The sequence below is a fragment of the Balaenoptera physalus genome, assembly GCF_965194825.1.
Source record: "Balaenoptera physalus genome assembly, chromosome: 5".
Lineage (NCBI taxonomy): Eukaryota > Metazoa > Chordata > Mammalia > Artiodactyla > Balaenopteridae > Balaenoptera > Balaenoptera physalus.
In genome coordinates, this window is record NC_138884.1 from 86,294,377 (window position 1) to 86,310,282 (window position 15,906).

The 15,906-nt window shown below is 37.5% G+C and overlaps 1 protein-coding gene and 1 pseudogene across 2 annotated transcripts in view; one reads left to right on the forward strand and one right to left on the reverse strand.

Annotated features, from left to right (window-relative positions):
• The window catches only part of LOC309661983 (proline-rich protein 11 pseudogene), a 367,415-nt pseudogene extending 352,248 nt beyond the window's left edge, over positions 1–15,167 (reverse strand). The window contains exon 1 of the transcript XR_014268393.1: positions 15,037–15,167. The product of XR_014268393.1 is annotated as a proline-rich protein 11 pseudogene (transcript). The remainder of the gene's footprint in view (positions 1–15,036) is intronic.
• UGDH (UDP-glucose 6-dehydrogenase) overlaps positions 1–15,906 on the forward strand; it is a 30,011-nt gene that overhangs the window by 8,404 nt on the left and 5,701 nt on the right. Inside the window, exons 3-7 of the mRNA XM_082464284.1 lie at positions 8,190–8,291; positions 10,848–11,048; positions 11,160–11,357; positions 11,824–11,971; positions 14,425–14,519. Coding sequence (XP_082320410.1) covers positions 8,190–8,291; positions 10,848–11,048; positions 11,160–11,357; positions 11,824–11,971; positions 14,425–14,519 — 744 coding nt within the window. The remainder of the gene's footprint in view (positions 1–8,189; positions 8,292–10,847; positions 11,049–11,159; positions 11,358–11,823; positions 11,972–14,424; positions 14,520–15,906) is intronic.

The following is a 15,906-nucleotide window of genomic DNA, read 5'->3' on the forward strand; positions in this document are numbered from 1 at the left end:
CCATATTTATATCCAGTCATTCAGTAATTAATTATGCCAGCAGTATACTCTACTTTTCAAACACAAAATGTACCAGAATGGCTAAAATTATCACTACTGATAATACCAAGTGCTGACAAGGGTTTAGGGCAACTGGAATTTTATACACTGCTGGTCAGAACGTAAATTGGTACAGCCATTTTGCAAAACTGTGCAGCAGTATTTACTAAAGCTGAAAATATGCATATCTGACCCAGAAATTCCACCTGTAGGTGTATATCCAACAGAGAGGCATACATTTATGCGCCAAAAGACAGGTATTAACAGTGCAATTCATAATGACCCCAGATGGGAAACAACCTAGATGTTAATTAGCAATAGAATGGATACCTAAATTGTAGTATAATCCTGCAGTAAAATACTATACTGTGTTTAAAATCCATGAAACTACTCCTGCATGCAAGCATATGTTTAAATTCTCACAAAAGTAATGTGTTGTCAGACACAAAGTAGTCCATGCTGTATAATCCCATTTGTATAAAGTTCAAACATAGGCAAACTAATTTCTGGTGATAGTATTCAGCATGATGGTAGTTTGAGGGGTTGTAGAGACTAGGAGAGGGCATACTGCAGGCTCTGATTTACTGTTTATGTTTTTTTGGGGTTTTTTTGGCCATGCTGCACAGCTTGTGGGATCTCAGTTCCCCAACCAAGGATTGAATCCAGGCCTTGGCAGTGAAAGCCTAGAATTTTAACCACTAGCCAGCAGGGAACTCCCTGTTAATGTTCTTTTAATTCTTGTATGGATAATGGTTACACAAGTGTATTCACATGTGAAAATTGAGCTATACACTTTTCTATACTAAAATATATACACTTTTCTGTATTTTTGTTTTACTTCAATAAAAATTTTACATAAAAACAAAATAAAAAGGTTATCTTGAGCTAGAAAAAAGTATAAACTATCTATAATATATTGGATTTAGACGTTTTTCTTGGAGAAAACAAAAAAATTAGTTGCCAGGCACATTCTCTGGCCAGATTCTTATTATTAGTACTATTTCTATTATTTGAAATCTGAAACTCTTTTTCCTAAGACTTCAGTGCTTTAAATTAAAAAGAGTGTGTTTGGACTTGCCTGGTGGCACAGTGGTTAAGCATCTGCCTGCCACTTCAGGGGACATGGGTTCGAGCCCTGATCCGGGAAGATCCCACATGCTGCGGAGCAACTAAGACCGTGTGCCACAACTACTGAGCCTGCACTCTAGAGCCTGCGAGCCACAGCTACTGAAGCTCGCATGCCACAACTACTGAGCCCATGTGCCACAACTACTGAAGCCCGTGAGCCTAGAGCCCGTGCTCCGCAACAAGAGAAGCCACCACAATAAGAAGCCCGTGCACTGCAGCGAAGAGTAGCCCCCACTCAAGGAAATTAGAGAAAGCCTGCACGCAGCAACAAAGACCCAACGCAGCCATAAATAAATAAATAAATGGAAAAAAATAAAAATAGTGTGTTCTACAGATATAGAAAACAAACCTGTGGCTACTAAAGGGGACAGGGAAGGGAGGAGGGACAAATTAGGGGTAAGGGGTTAACAGGTGCAAACTACTGTATATAAAATAGATAAGCAACAAGGATATACTGTGTAGCACAGGGAATTTTACCCATCATCTTGTAATAACCTATAATGGAGTACAGTCTGCAAAAATACTGAGTCACTATGCTGTAGACCTGAAACTAACACAATGTTGTAAATCAACTATACTTCAATAAAAATAAATAAATAACAACCAAAAAACCCCAAATAAAAACAACAGTAAGCCACAAAAGAAGTGAGAGGATGATCTGAATTTGCCATGTTATACTCTTGTTACTTTTTTAAAAATTAAAAGTTAAATTCCTCCAGGGCTTCCCTGGTGGTGCAGTGGTTGAGAATCTGCCTGCCAATGCAGGGGACACGGGTTCGAGCCCTGGTCTGGGAAGATCCCACATGCCACGGAACAGCTGGGCCCGTGAGCCACAATTACGGAGCCTGCGCGTCTGGAGCCTGTGCTCCGCAACAAGAGAGGCCGCGACAGTGAGAGGCCCGCGCACCGCGATGAAGAGTGGCCCCCGCTTGTCACAACTAGAGAAAGCCCTTGCACAGAAACGAAGACCCAACACAGCCATAAATAAATTAATTAATTAAAAAAAAAACCAACTAGTTGTTTATCCTCAAGCAACCGCTCTCGTTAAAAAAAAAAAGTTAAATTCCTCCAAAAAAAAAAAAAATAGTGTGTTCTACATTGATATTGAATCCAATTGGGATATATAGTTAGATTAAAAGAGTTAAGATCTAAGATGATTTTTTTCCACATCTTACTTGTTTTTTCTCAAAAACCTAGCTTTTATAAACAAAGAAAAGTATTTCTTGTTCTTTCAGTTTTATTTCATGAATAAATTTTTTCTTCTTTAAATCTCTTTAAATAGAATATAAAAGATTTGAAAGTCTAGCTAGCACTGTGCTCATTAGAAGCAACGTCTGAGTTCTCAGAACTCTAATGTCCCATAATTGTATTGGCTTTATTTAATGGTTGTAATTATTTGGTCTTTAAAGTCTTATTTTTATCTCATTTTTAATCTGTCTACTCCACAAAATTAGATGATGACAACCGAAGCAGCTATTTTAGTTCTGCACTATTTAGTTGTAGCCTGCAAAGGAAATGGAATCTTTAAAAAAAAAAACAACCCAGCTGACTTTGGAGGTTAAAAACATGGCACTGCTACTTTAAAATTCTAGAAGGAATCTTCTTAACAAGTAGAATGATTTTCCTCTTAGCAAGTAAATGACTTTAGGCTTGTAATTTTCATGTGTCTTTCTTACACATCAGTTGTTAAAAGACACCTGCTTAAGAAATTTACAAATCAGAAGAAAATAAATGATTTCTGTAGCGTGTATTTAAAAAAGACAAAACAAAACAAAACAAAACTTGTGGAAATGAACTGTGTGTCCCTATTATCCATGTTCAAAGATATGTTAGGCCTTTGTTCCATTTTTTGTTTATTTTATGTTGTAAAACTAACTATTCCTGCACATTTCCTTGGCCATATAGGAGATGTAAAATGTTATGTGAAATGTCAAACAGGAAGAACTATAAAAGAAGAAAAACAAATGGCAGGTTTAACCAGAATTCATGCTGCTTTCTGAATTCCTTTATTGAGTAGCTTATAGATATTGTTACTACTTGTGATTTTATACTGATCTGCCTTGGACAAGGCAAAGAAATATTTTTATTTCCAGAGAAATCTTAGATACCTTTGCAGTCAACCTCCTCCTTAAATTTGTATTCTATTATGCATTAAAAAACACACAAACAAGGGACTTTCCTGGTGGTGCAGTGGTTAAGAATCCACCTGCCAATGCAGGGGACATGGGTTCGAGCCCTGATCTGGGAAGATCCCACATGCCGGGGAGCAACTAAGCCCGTGCGCCACAACTACTGAGCCTGTGGAGCCCGTGAGCCACAACTACTGAAGCCTGTGCGCCTAGAGCCCGTGCTCCACGACAAGAGAAGCCACTGCAGTGAGAAGCCTGAGCACCGCAACAAAGAGTAGCCCCCGCTCGCCGCAACTAGAGAAAGCCAGCAAGCAGCAATGAAGACCCAATGCAGCCAAATAAATACATACATACGTACATAAATAAAATTAAAAAAAAATACACGGGCTTCCCTGGTGGCGCAGTGGTTGAGAATCCGCCTGCCAATGCAGGGGACACGGGTTCAAGCCCTGGTCTGGGAAGATCCCACATGCCGCGGAGCAACTGGGCCCGTGAGCCACAACTACTGAGCCTGCGCGTCTGGAGCCTGTGCTCCGCAACAAGAGAGGCCGCGATAGTGAGAGGCCCGCGCACCGCGATGAAGAGTGGACCCCGCTTGCCACAACTAGAGAAAGCCCTAGCACAGAAACAAAGATCCAACACAGCCAAAAATAAATAAATAAATTAAAAAAAAATACACAACCAAGCAGATATTTGTTTTCAATGATATTATAAAAATCTATGGCATTGATTTTTCATTGTAAATACCAATTTTTCATATCAGAGAGTCTCTTTTGGCGACTAATGTTTAACTCCTGGTCACTGATAAAGAAAAGATAACTAATATGTAATTATAATATTTAATGAACTCTTTTGAGTACACAGCCTCCTTGATAGTTGTTCCACCCTCACTCCATTCACTCCGAAACTCACTAGACTAATTGGAGAAGTTTTTTTTTTGGCCTTACCCTGCAGCTTCTGGTATATGACCAAGGAATTCCCAAGAGAAATATTTAGAAGGAAAAATGATCAGACTTGATTGTTGATTCAAGAAGGATGAAGTAGAGGAAGGAATCTAGAATGATATTCAAGAATTCAGGGCTGGGGAATTCCCTGGCGGTCCAGTGGTTATGACTTAGCACCTTCACTGCCATGGCCTGGGTTCAGACCCTGGTCAGGGAACTAAGATCCCACAAGCCGTGCAGCATGGCCAAAAAAAAAGAAATTCAGGGCTGAAGATGTAAACTTAAGATTATGCAGGAAGTTAAAAAAATAAATTATGCAGGCAGTAGTTAAAATCAGAGTAGTTGAGCTCTCCCAAGAAGAGCCTGTAGAGAGAACAGCGCATGGGGTCAAAATGCTGATGTTTGATTAGGGGTGGAGGAAGAAATGCCTTAGAGAAGCACTGAAGAGTAGTTTAGAGAAGGTGAACCAAAAACCAGAAGAGTTTTAGTAGTGCAAGCTCCATAAAGATGTGTATGTCTTGATTATGAGTGACGAACACAGTGACCAGTACTTAGTAAGTGCTCAACAAATATGAATATTTGCTGAATGAATGAGTAAGCTGTCAATTCTGCCAAACACAGGAGAAATAAGAACAGAGACATACTCATGAAATTCGGTATTATGGGGGCCATTGTAACTTTTACAAGAACAATTACAAAAGGTAGGAGATTGAAGAAGTGAGAGAGTGTAGAAAAGGAGTAAGACTCTTCTTTTAAAACGTTTAATTAGAAGGAAATAAACGGGGTGGTCACCGGAGAGGGACACACGGTAAAAGCAGTGACTTTTTCTTTAAATTTATTTTTGGTTGCGTTGGGTCTTCGTTGCGGTGTGCCGGCTTCTCATTGCGGTGGCTTCTCTTGTTGCGGAGCACAGGCTCTAGGCGCACGGTCTCAGTAGTTGTGGCTCGTGGCTCTAGAGCGCAGGCTCAGTAGTTGTGGCACACGGGCATAGTGGCTCCATGGCATGTGGGATCTTCCCGGACCAGGGCTCGAACCTGTGTCCCCTGCATTGGCAGGCGGATTCTTAACCACTGCGCCACTAGAGAAGCGCAAAAGCAGTGATTTTTAAGAATTATGTTTTTTCCTATGGTTGATAAAGAATCAAGCATGTTAATAAACTAAGGTAGACAAATCACATAGAGAAGGAAAGGTCAAAAGTATAAGAAGAAAGGGCTAACTGATGGAATAAAGTCTAGAAAAATAGCAAAGATGATGGGATCAAAAACACAAGAAGAGGAATTGGCCTTGAAAGCCTCTTTCTCAGAGACTGGAGGGAAGTAAACAAGGGTGGATGAAGATACTGTTTTGTTGGTGGGAACAGGAAATAAAAGTGACTGAAACGTTGGTCATCTCAATTGTCTGAAAGTGGGAGGCCAGCTACTCTGAAGAAGATGTAGTGGAGGTTGGAGCAGTAATCTCAGAATGAGAGGACAAGTAAAAAGATTACCAGGCTACATTGAAAAAACCCAGATAAATGTACTTAGGGTCCATGAATTTATGTGTTCATTGTGGTTCTTTCTAGTCTTATAGGCTTATATTTTATGGGTCAAAACTATGTTAATAAAAAAGTAGTCATTTTTACCACCTGAGAAGTAAATAGTAATGACTATCAGATGAAATATGGTAATAAGATATTCAATTTTTACTCAGGGAACAGCATAATAGAAACTCTTAATATTTAACAATGAAGGGAATTCCCTGGTGGTCCAGTGGTTAGGACTCCGCACTTTCACTGCCAAGGGCACGGGTCCAATCCCTGGTTGGGGAACTAAGTTCCCACAAGCTGCACAGTGTGGCCAAAAATAACCAAACAAACAAAAAAACCAATGAAAACATTCTGTTTTGTGTTGCCATATTTATTGAATAGTCATTGCATTTATGTTAACTTTGTTCATTAAAAAAACAATGTAATAACTACTTCTAAAAAGCCAAAATGGATAATTTGCTTTGCTTTTTCTGAGTAAAATGTAAGCTAATTTTATACTGTGAAAGGATCTTTCTTCCATAAAAAGTGCCATATAAATTCTAAATACTAGTTATGAAAATTACATAATGAATCTAATAAGAGGTAGAACCTATATTATCAACTGCTGCTGCATCCATTTTGGATATCTACAAATATCCCACTGATTTTAATGGAATAATGTAGTTGTTCATTTTGAGGTCTTATTAAGACAGTATAAATTCTGCGTTGCTCTGATTTTAGGTTACTTTAATTTAAATGTTAGGAGATTACATAGGATTGAATTAAATCTTCTCTGTAAAATTCCAACTCCATAACCTTTTACTCTTATTTTCTACAACATAGTCAAAATAACTAAGGAACCAGTTGCCATAATTAGTGACACTATATTCATAGTGCAGTGGTTCATATATTTTGCTGGTCCTGTTATACATTTTAGCCAAACTAATAGAAATTTTGAATTTACATTTTACACTTTCTCTGATTGCTTATGTTAAAAGTCCACAGAACCATGAAGAAAAGTGAATTGCCTCTGGATATAATTCTAGACCTGTGCCCCTGAATTGACTTTTTACTTTGCTATATAGTTTTCTATACATCCATAATATTTTGGATATTATTTGAACCTTCTCTCCCAGAAGAGAAGAAGGTCTGTTTTGCTTTGGTTTTTAAGAATTCTTAAACATGTCCTTCCCCTCCATGGTTTATTTGAATCAGAATCCAAGTAAGAGCCATATATTGCAATAGATTTGTATCACTTAAGTGTCTTTTAAGATCACTATATACATATATATAATATATATATTATATATATATAATATATATATATATATTTTTTGGCCTCACTGCACAACATGTGGGATCTTAGTTCCCCGACCAGGGGTCAAACCTGTGCCCCCTGCAGTGGAAGCACAGAGTCCTAACCACTGGACCGCCAGGGAATTCCCTAAGACCACATTATTATTATTTTTTAATTTATTTATTTGGTCGTGCCAGGCCTCAGTTGCAGCACGTGGGCTCCATAGTTGTGGCTCCAGGGCTCCTTAGTTGTGTCTCGCTGGAGCCTTAGTTGCGGCATGAAAACTTTTAGTTGTGGCATGCATGTGGGATCTAGTTCCCTGGCCAGGGATTGAACCCAGGCCCCCTGCATTGAGAGCGTGGAGTCTTATCCACTGTGCCACCAGGGAAGTCCCAAGACCACAATATTTTAATCTCTCTTTTTCTCTCTTTGTTTTTCTCTTCAGTTTGTTTATTGAAGAAACCAGGTTGTTTATCCTGTAGATAAACAGATTTTGCTGATTGGACTGGTCTGATCAGATTTAGACCTGATTTTTTTGGGGGGTGGAGGCAAGAATACTTGTTAGGTGTGTTGTACAGCTCAAAATTCTTAATTATATCTCCTGTTAAACTGTATGGGAAAAGTAACAAATTTTTTAATAGAAGCGTTTCTTATAATGGGACTTAGAAAAAATATATATTTATGTATGTGTAGAGTAAAGACTGTTTCACAACCACTCTGAATGGCCTGTATTCTATGGCCTGAATTCTTGGGAGTAAAAACCTGTATTCTAGTGACAATGCAAAATCAAATGTTTGCTTGAAACCACAAAGACTTTTGACTTTTCTGATGATTATGTTGATACTTGGAGTTAATTGTTAACTCTTATGAAGTAGTCCGGAACATGGTAAAGAATGACATGCCTTAAATTAATCTGCTGCTTTAATTGTGGCAAGTTCAGGTTTGCTTTATTTGTTACATAATGTACACCTGATGGCCTTTGGTACCAGTATAATCTTTGATTTTTCTACAGAGGTGTTATTTGAGAGCAAATCTAGACCTTTAAATTACACATGACCTTCCCCTTAATGAATGTAATTCTATACTATTGGGTTATCTCCTATGACTGGTAAAATGTATGTACAACTTCTTTTCTTTTTTCTTTTTAGCCAGGACTAAAAGAAGTGGTAGAATCCTGTCGAGGAAAAAATCTATTTTTTTCCACCAATATTGATGATGCCATTAAAGAAGCTGATCTTGTATTTATTTCTGTAAGTATTTTCCTTTGCTGTGTGAGTTTTAATGTATTCTTGTCTATATAGAAGTTTCATTGTATTTTAATAGTAAAGCCATTGGTATCAAGCCACAGCATTACTTAGTATAGAGTTGTCCAGTTGAATTTTGATTATCACTAACTTTATCCAACACTTCACCAAACTCTGTAATCATCTGATCATTTCAGATCATTGAACAAATAAGTTCAGAGAAAGTTTCTAATATGAGATCTAGAATTAGGAAGTGCTGGTAACATGTGAGCATGTGTGAGCACATACGGTGATAGTATATGTATTTCATCATTTCTTGTTTCCACTGCGTGGTGGAAGTGAGATAAAAAGAATCAGGTAAAGTTTGCTGCACACTTACAGGCATCTCCTATTTAGATGAGTTTATGTTCCAAAAGTCATTTTAAATTAATTGTTTAGAACTTGGCATATGTTTGTTAGGTTATTAGGCTAGTCCACAGACACCTTCAACTCATAATATGGCTTAACTGTTGTACCTTTGTAATGAAAAAAGTAGAATGAATGCTTGGGAATACACTCTGATAATTCAATATTTGAACCAAGGTAACTTTTTTCTTGCTGTCCTGGTAAACATCTACTCAAATATTCTGTGTGTGATGGTGTAGTTATCACCAGTTGGTGGCTGAGCTAAGGTGTTATATGACTCAAGACCTGTACAGCCTTAAGGAATAAAGGGAAAGCCAGTGGTGTGAGCTTTGACTGGGTTCCATGAGGTAAACACCATGGGGTCCATAGAGCAGAGATGATGTTGAATTGATTGTGTATTGAGACAAAATCAGTACTGTGAAGAAATGGGAACTCCAGAAGAAAGTAGTAATGAAACCCTTGGTAAAACTGTTATGAATTCAGTCTCTCTTTTTAAAAATTACTTCAGAGAAATTGGTGCCACTTCTATGACTCACCTACCCAGTCTTCTACTTAAGCTTGCAGGAGGTTAGGGTAGAGGCATAGAAAAGGAGAAATTATTTTGGAGTAGCTAGATGCTTGGAGAAAATCAAGAAGTTACCTTAGTCCAACATTTGGATAACCATAGCCTGGAATAGGAATAGGAGACTTTTCTATACGAAAAAAAATTTTTTTAAGTATCTATTCTTAAGGCAGTAGAGTTCACCTTAGTGTGGTCTGGCACAGATAGCTGATTTTACGCTTGCTTCTCTGCTGATCTAGCCTGAGCTGCCTTAAATCTTTCCAAGCTATTACTTTGTGTGCCTGTTAGGGTAATTTATTGTAGTATAACTCCTACCTAGTTCCCATTATTCTCTGCATCAGTTTTTTGTTTTTTGTTAAATGTGCTTGTGGTATACTTTTCATTGGGGAAAACACCAAACTTATACAAAAAATGAAACCAACAATATAGTGAACCCCATTGTCAACAGTTTTCATGGCTGATCTTGATTTATTTACTACTTCTGTCCCTTTCCTCCCACCCCAGATTACCCAAATTATTTTTAGGCAAATTCCAGGTAGAAATAGTTTTATACTATTGAATCAGTTTTCAGTTGTTATCTTCAGAGCTCCTTTCCCAGGGAAGCCATCTGATCATCCCCATCTCTGGCATGTTTCACATTATCCCATTAACCATCTTTGCCCTTCTGTGTTCCACTGCACCCTTACTTCCACGTCTAAGTCTTTTCCTAAGTTGTTCCATGCATATAAACAACTTTTTCCTCCTGCTTTTTACACCTCAACCCAATCTTCACGTTTTGATTTATTTTGGCTTGATTCCTTTATTTAGTCTCCCATTAAGTTATAAGCTTGTCAAGAGAAGACAGTTGGTGCTACTTACTGGTTCAAAAATTATTCCTACATAGAATTTTAGACTTTTCAGAGTACTTTCATTTTTACAAGAGTGTTCTAAAACTTGTGTGTTAGATTTTAGAGAGTGTGTTATTCTCATTTTCCAATGAGGTCATTGAGACAAAGGCAGCTACACTTCTCCAAGTTTACGTGATACAGCTAAGCCAAAACTAAATGCCTAGACTCTGGACTCATGATTTATTTTTCTTTCTATATGATAGTCTTTGTCTACATAGTATTCTGTATCCTGAAGACGCTAGATAATTTCTAGCTCTAATGAGCCAAGAAAGCATTTGTGAATGATACGGCAGACATTTAAAAAAACCTATTGATATAGGTCTATAAAAAAGGAGAATAAAAAGGAGTTTAAAGTTTAGTTTTAAATACCAGGATAATATATTACATACCATCAAGAGAGGAAGAAAGAGAAAACTTACATTTCATTTCAGACTGTGAACTCCTTTTGGAGTCTCTTTCATCTTTATATCTGCAGGCTTAGCTTGGAACCTGCCTGCCCTGATTCTGACACATATATAGTAGCTCCTCAACAGAAATGTACTGAATGAGTTCTCATAAAATATTATTTCCATGGAACTAATAGAGGGTGAAACCAGGGCTCCTAATGATGTTAACTTCCCAGTTGACTAGTCAGTTGATGGTCCAGGGCATATCTTGAAATCAGTGAATATCTCATACTATGTTCTTAATCCCGTATACTTTCGTCAGGTGAACACTCCAACCAAAACCTATGGAATGGGGAAAGGCCGCGCAGCAGATCTGAAGTACATTGAAGCTTGTGCTAGACGCATTGTGCAAAACTCATACGGGTACAAAATTGTGACTGAGAAAAGCACAGTCCCAGTGCGGGCAGCAGAGAGTATTCGTCGAATATTTGATGCAAACACAAAACCCAACTTGAATTTACAGGTATAAAAAAAGGAAGCATTAGAATCTGGCTCTTCTTATGTAAATATCGATGCTTTAAAGTTGTCCGTAATTAATTCTAGCTTAAAACTTTCCTTTGTGTTGGGAGTTTAGGTGCTGTCCAACCCTGAGTTCTTGGCAGAAGGAACGGCCATCAAAGACCTGAAGAACCCAGACAGAGTACTGATTGGAGGGGATGAAACCCCAGAGGGTCAGAGAGCTGTGCAGGCACTGTGTGCTGTGTATGAGCACTGGGTTCCCAGAGAAAAGATCCTCACCACTAATACTTGGTCTTCAGAACTTTCCAAACTGGTTGGTACACAGCACTCAACTCTCTATTAAATTTAAAGCCAAGGACTTATTTCTCTTAACCCTGATAAGCTACGCAGGTACTTTCTTAATATTAATAAAAAGATATGCTTTTGAAAATAATATTCTTGTATATTGTGAAATAATATTCACAAGGGGATCAAATATTTGGGTATAAAATATTCTGGAATATGTAAAAGAAAATAGTAATTACATTACTATTAATGTAATTAATTGAAATAGTAATTTAAAAAATCACTCTTTCCCTTCTTTTACCCTTTCTTTATCATCTTTCTTCTCTAATTTAAAACATTTTCCCTTACCAACTCACCCATTGCCTCCACAAATTGAGCCCATCAGTAACTTTTATATCTCCCTCAGTAATTTGGATCAACTCAATGAAATATAATACGGATATATAAAATTTTTATTTGAGCTCATCGTATTCTTCCTTTTTTTCTCTTTTAAGGCAGCAAATGCTTTTCTAGCCCAGAGAATCAGCAGCATTAACTCTATAAGTGCCCTCTGTGAAGCAACAGGAGCTGATATAGAAGAGGTGGCAACAGCCATTGGAATGGACCAGAGAATTGGAAATAAGTTTCTGAAAGCCAGTGTTGGTAAGTTGAAATTTTTCTGTACATAAAGTAGGTTCATTTAGCTAGGTCTTTAACTTTAAGGAAGGCTTTGCTTAACTTAAATGCCCTTAAAATAATGATTCCATTATACATGTAGGCTTCAGCCTATCAGGGACTTTCTAAGTGAGGCAACTGTTACTTATATTGTTTAATAATTACTGACTGATTGGTAGATAAACATAGTTCAGTGTTTTAGGAGGAATATATTAGTATTTTGTTAGAACATTTAGGTAGAATAAGTTTGGGAGACTACATAGGAAATCATGTAACACCTTATTGAAGCAAATAGGAAAAAATTCCTTATCATTTGCTTTTCCTACTAATACAATTATGGAAATGTGACCTTGGTGAACTACAGTCAATCCTCATTATTTGTGGATTCCATATTTGTGAATTAGCCTACTTGATAAAATGTATTTGTAACCCAACATCAATACTCATGTGGTCATTTGCAGACATGAACAGAGCAGCAAAAAATTTGAGTCACCCAACACATATATTCCCAGCTGAAGTTGAATAAGGCAATACTCATACCTTCTTGTTTTAGCTCTCGTACTGCAAATATGTACTCTTTTTGTGGTCTATTTAGTGCTGCATTTTTGTGCTTTTTTCCCTGTGATTTCACTGTTTAAAATGGCCCCCAAGCATATTGCTGAAGTTTTGTCTAGTGTTCCAAAGCATCAGCATGCTATGATGTGCCTTACAGAGAAAATACATGTGGTTTGATAAGCTTCATTCATTCAGGCATGAGTTATAGTGCTATTATTGGCTGTGAGTTCAATGTTAATGAATCAACAATATTTTTAAATAAGGTGTCTTTAAACAGAAATACACATAAAACAAGATTATGTTGATCAGTTGGCAAAAATGTGACCAGAAGCTCACAGGAACCTAATGCTGTATTTCGCCTAGGAGCAGTGCTTCAGTATTTGCTAATTCAGCGTTTGTGGCAAATCTGTAGAACATAATTACTGAGTTTAACAAGAACTGACAATATTTTTTTTGCATATAAGTTAATAAGATTGATGTAAAGGTAAATAGAGTCTTTTACAGATTGGGCCATAGACAGCCTTTCCTGTATTTCTGGGGCTTTATGCCATTTCTCAGTACTGATTTCCCTGGCCTTTTCTATCTTTTTGATGTTTTCTCCTAGTGGCCATTTAATAAAAATAGCTCCTATTTACTGAAGGCATATTATGCACCAAGTTCTGAACTTGATATATCTTAATTATTAATCCTTATAACCGGGACTTCCCTGGTGGTGCAGTGGTTAAGAATCCACCTGCCTTTGTTATACAGCAGAAACTAACACAACATTGTAAAGCAATTATACTCCAATAAGGATGTTTGAAAAAAAAAAAAAAAAGAATCCGCCTGCCAGTGCAGGGGACATGAGTTCGATCCCTGGTCTGGGAAGATCCCACACACCATGGAGCAGCTAAGCCTGTGAGCCACAACTACTGAAGCCTACACGCGCTAGTGCCTGCGCGCCAGGACTACTGAGCCTGCGCCCTCTAGGGCCTGCATGCCGCAACTACTGAACCTGCATGCTGCAACTACTGAAGCCCGCGCGCCTGAGCGCTGTGCTCAGCAACAAGAGAAGCCACTGCAATAAGAAGCCCGCGCACCGCAACGAAGAGTAGCCCCTGCTTGCCGCAACTAGGGAAAGCCTGCGCGCAGCAACGAAGACCCAACACAGCCAAAAATAATTAAAAAAAAAAAATCCTGGATAACCTTTTACAAAGGTGTTGGTATTTCTAGAGATGATTAAGGATCGGGGGAATTTTTGTAACTTGCTCAAAGTCATAAAACTAATGAGTAGCTAGGTGTTTCTGACTCCAAAGCCCACGCCAACCCTCATTGTATACTGCATTGCACTAGAACAGGGGTGGGCAAACTACAGCCCCCAGGCCAAAATGCGGCCCACAGCTTGTTTTTGTAAATAAGTTTTATTGGAAAATAACTATGCCCATTTGATTACATATTGTCTATGAGTGCTTTTGAGCTACAAAGGCAGAGTTGAATAGTTGTGCCAGAGACTGTATGGCCCACAAATGCTAAAATATTTTTTACCTGGCCTGTAAAAGTTTGCCAGCTCTATGTTAGAGTTAGAGATGCAGGGCAGTGATACCAGCTGAATGAGGGGAAAAAATAGAAAATATAGCCACAACAAAACTTAAGCTAGAAAGTGATTTATAATTATTTGTAATTATTTAAGATTATTTATAATTATTAGGAAATTACTTATAGAGTTGATTAGTTGCTTGCAAATTTCACACAAGTTATAAACCCATTAATTTTCAAACATTCAAATTTTATTATTAAAAATCCAAGCATAAGCCCTCTGATTAGTATGACAAAGAAAGTTGTAATATGATTTAGTTGTTTGGTTCCTAAATGAAAATATTATCTTTTTTTTTTCTTTCTTTCTTCAGGTTTTGGTGGGAGTTGCTTTCAAAAGGATGTTCTGAATTTGGTTTATCTCTGTGAGGCTCTAAATTTGCCCGAAGTAGCTCGTTATTGGCAGCAGGTATTAATCTTTATAGTCAACAGGTTATGATTAACTTCTAATTAAAACATGTCACCCTTTTCTGTCAAATGTTTTTGATAGGATTAACTTTTCCCAGGAACTCAGTTATTATTATATTCAGTTTGTTCATTTTAGGTTTATTTGTTGGGCTTCTGTGTTTATAATTTGTCTTTTTTGGTAATCATCTATGATGGAAGTTTATGATAAACCAGTATTCCTTCTAATTTTAATAACTAAATTTGCTCCCTGAGTAAAGCAAGAAATATTACTTTTAATTATAATTCTTCTCTATCTTGAAAGGCGTAAGATAAAAGTAAAGGCAAAAGAACCTCTATTGTCATGCTTCCAAGTGGTTTGCATATGTTGATATTTGTTTTGTCCCTTTGAGATTCACAGAGCTAAAATTAGAGACCCTTCTCAAACTGGAAATAGAGTTAACATTTATTGCATGCTTACTCTGTGCCAGGCACTCTTTTTGTTTGTTTGTTTGTTTGTTTGTTTGTTTGTTTTTCCACACACACACACACACACACTGTATTTTATTTTTACAAGAGATAAATAGACTGACACCAAGCATTGTACATGGATGACCACAACAAAAGCAACAATGATTGCAATTACCAAACATGAAACACACTCATACTATGTCATAATATTGGCCAGGCACTCTTTTAAGCACTTTACATGTAGTATCTTAGTCCTCATCGTTAATATTATCCCCCCATATATAGATGAGGAAGCTGAGGCTTAGCAATGTTAAGTAATTTGTTCAAGATACCAGCCAGTGTATGTACCTTTCCCAAATATTTTTTCCCCAAGTTTACAGCTTTTCAGATTTCAGCAGCCAGTAGGAATGGAAGGAAATTAACATTTTTAGGGAAATGTACACTTTTAGGTTCATTTCACTCAATCCAGTATGATGGCTTTATCTTACTGTCCATTGTGGGGAAAATGCAGATAAAGGCTTGATTTTCCAAAACTTTCAGCTCATTTCCCAAGCTCTCAGGCTCTGAGACGGCTTCTAGAAGCTTAGAGCCTTAAAAAAAAGTCTTTCCTTATATCCATATGGTCACAAGTATGATGTCTTGTTTGTAAATTCTTAGGAGAGTAACAGATTAGGTGATCAGAGACTTTTACTCGTAACATCTAGTTAAAAATTTTGCCAGATGTTCGTGCTGTTATGGTTCATTCAGAGGCAGCTATAACTCTGTACATAGTTTGACTGTTCTCTGTCCACTTTCTACTCACACTCAGTTTTGGTGAGGGGTCAGGGGTAAGCATATGAAGGAGTACTTTGGGGTTTAATTGCTTCCACGGGGTTTGGAGAAGTGGCCTATGTGCCTTTTTTAGGTTGGCCTCATGGCTGGACCTCAAATGGGGTTGAAAT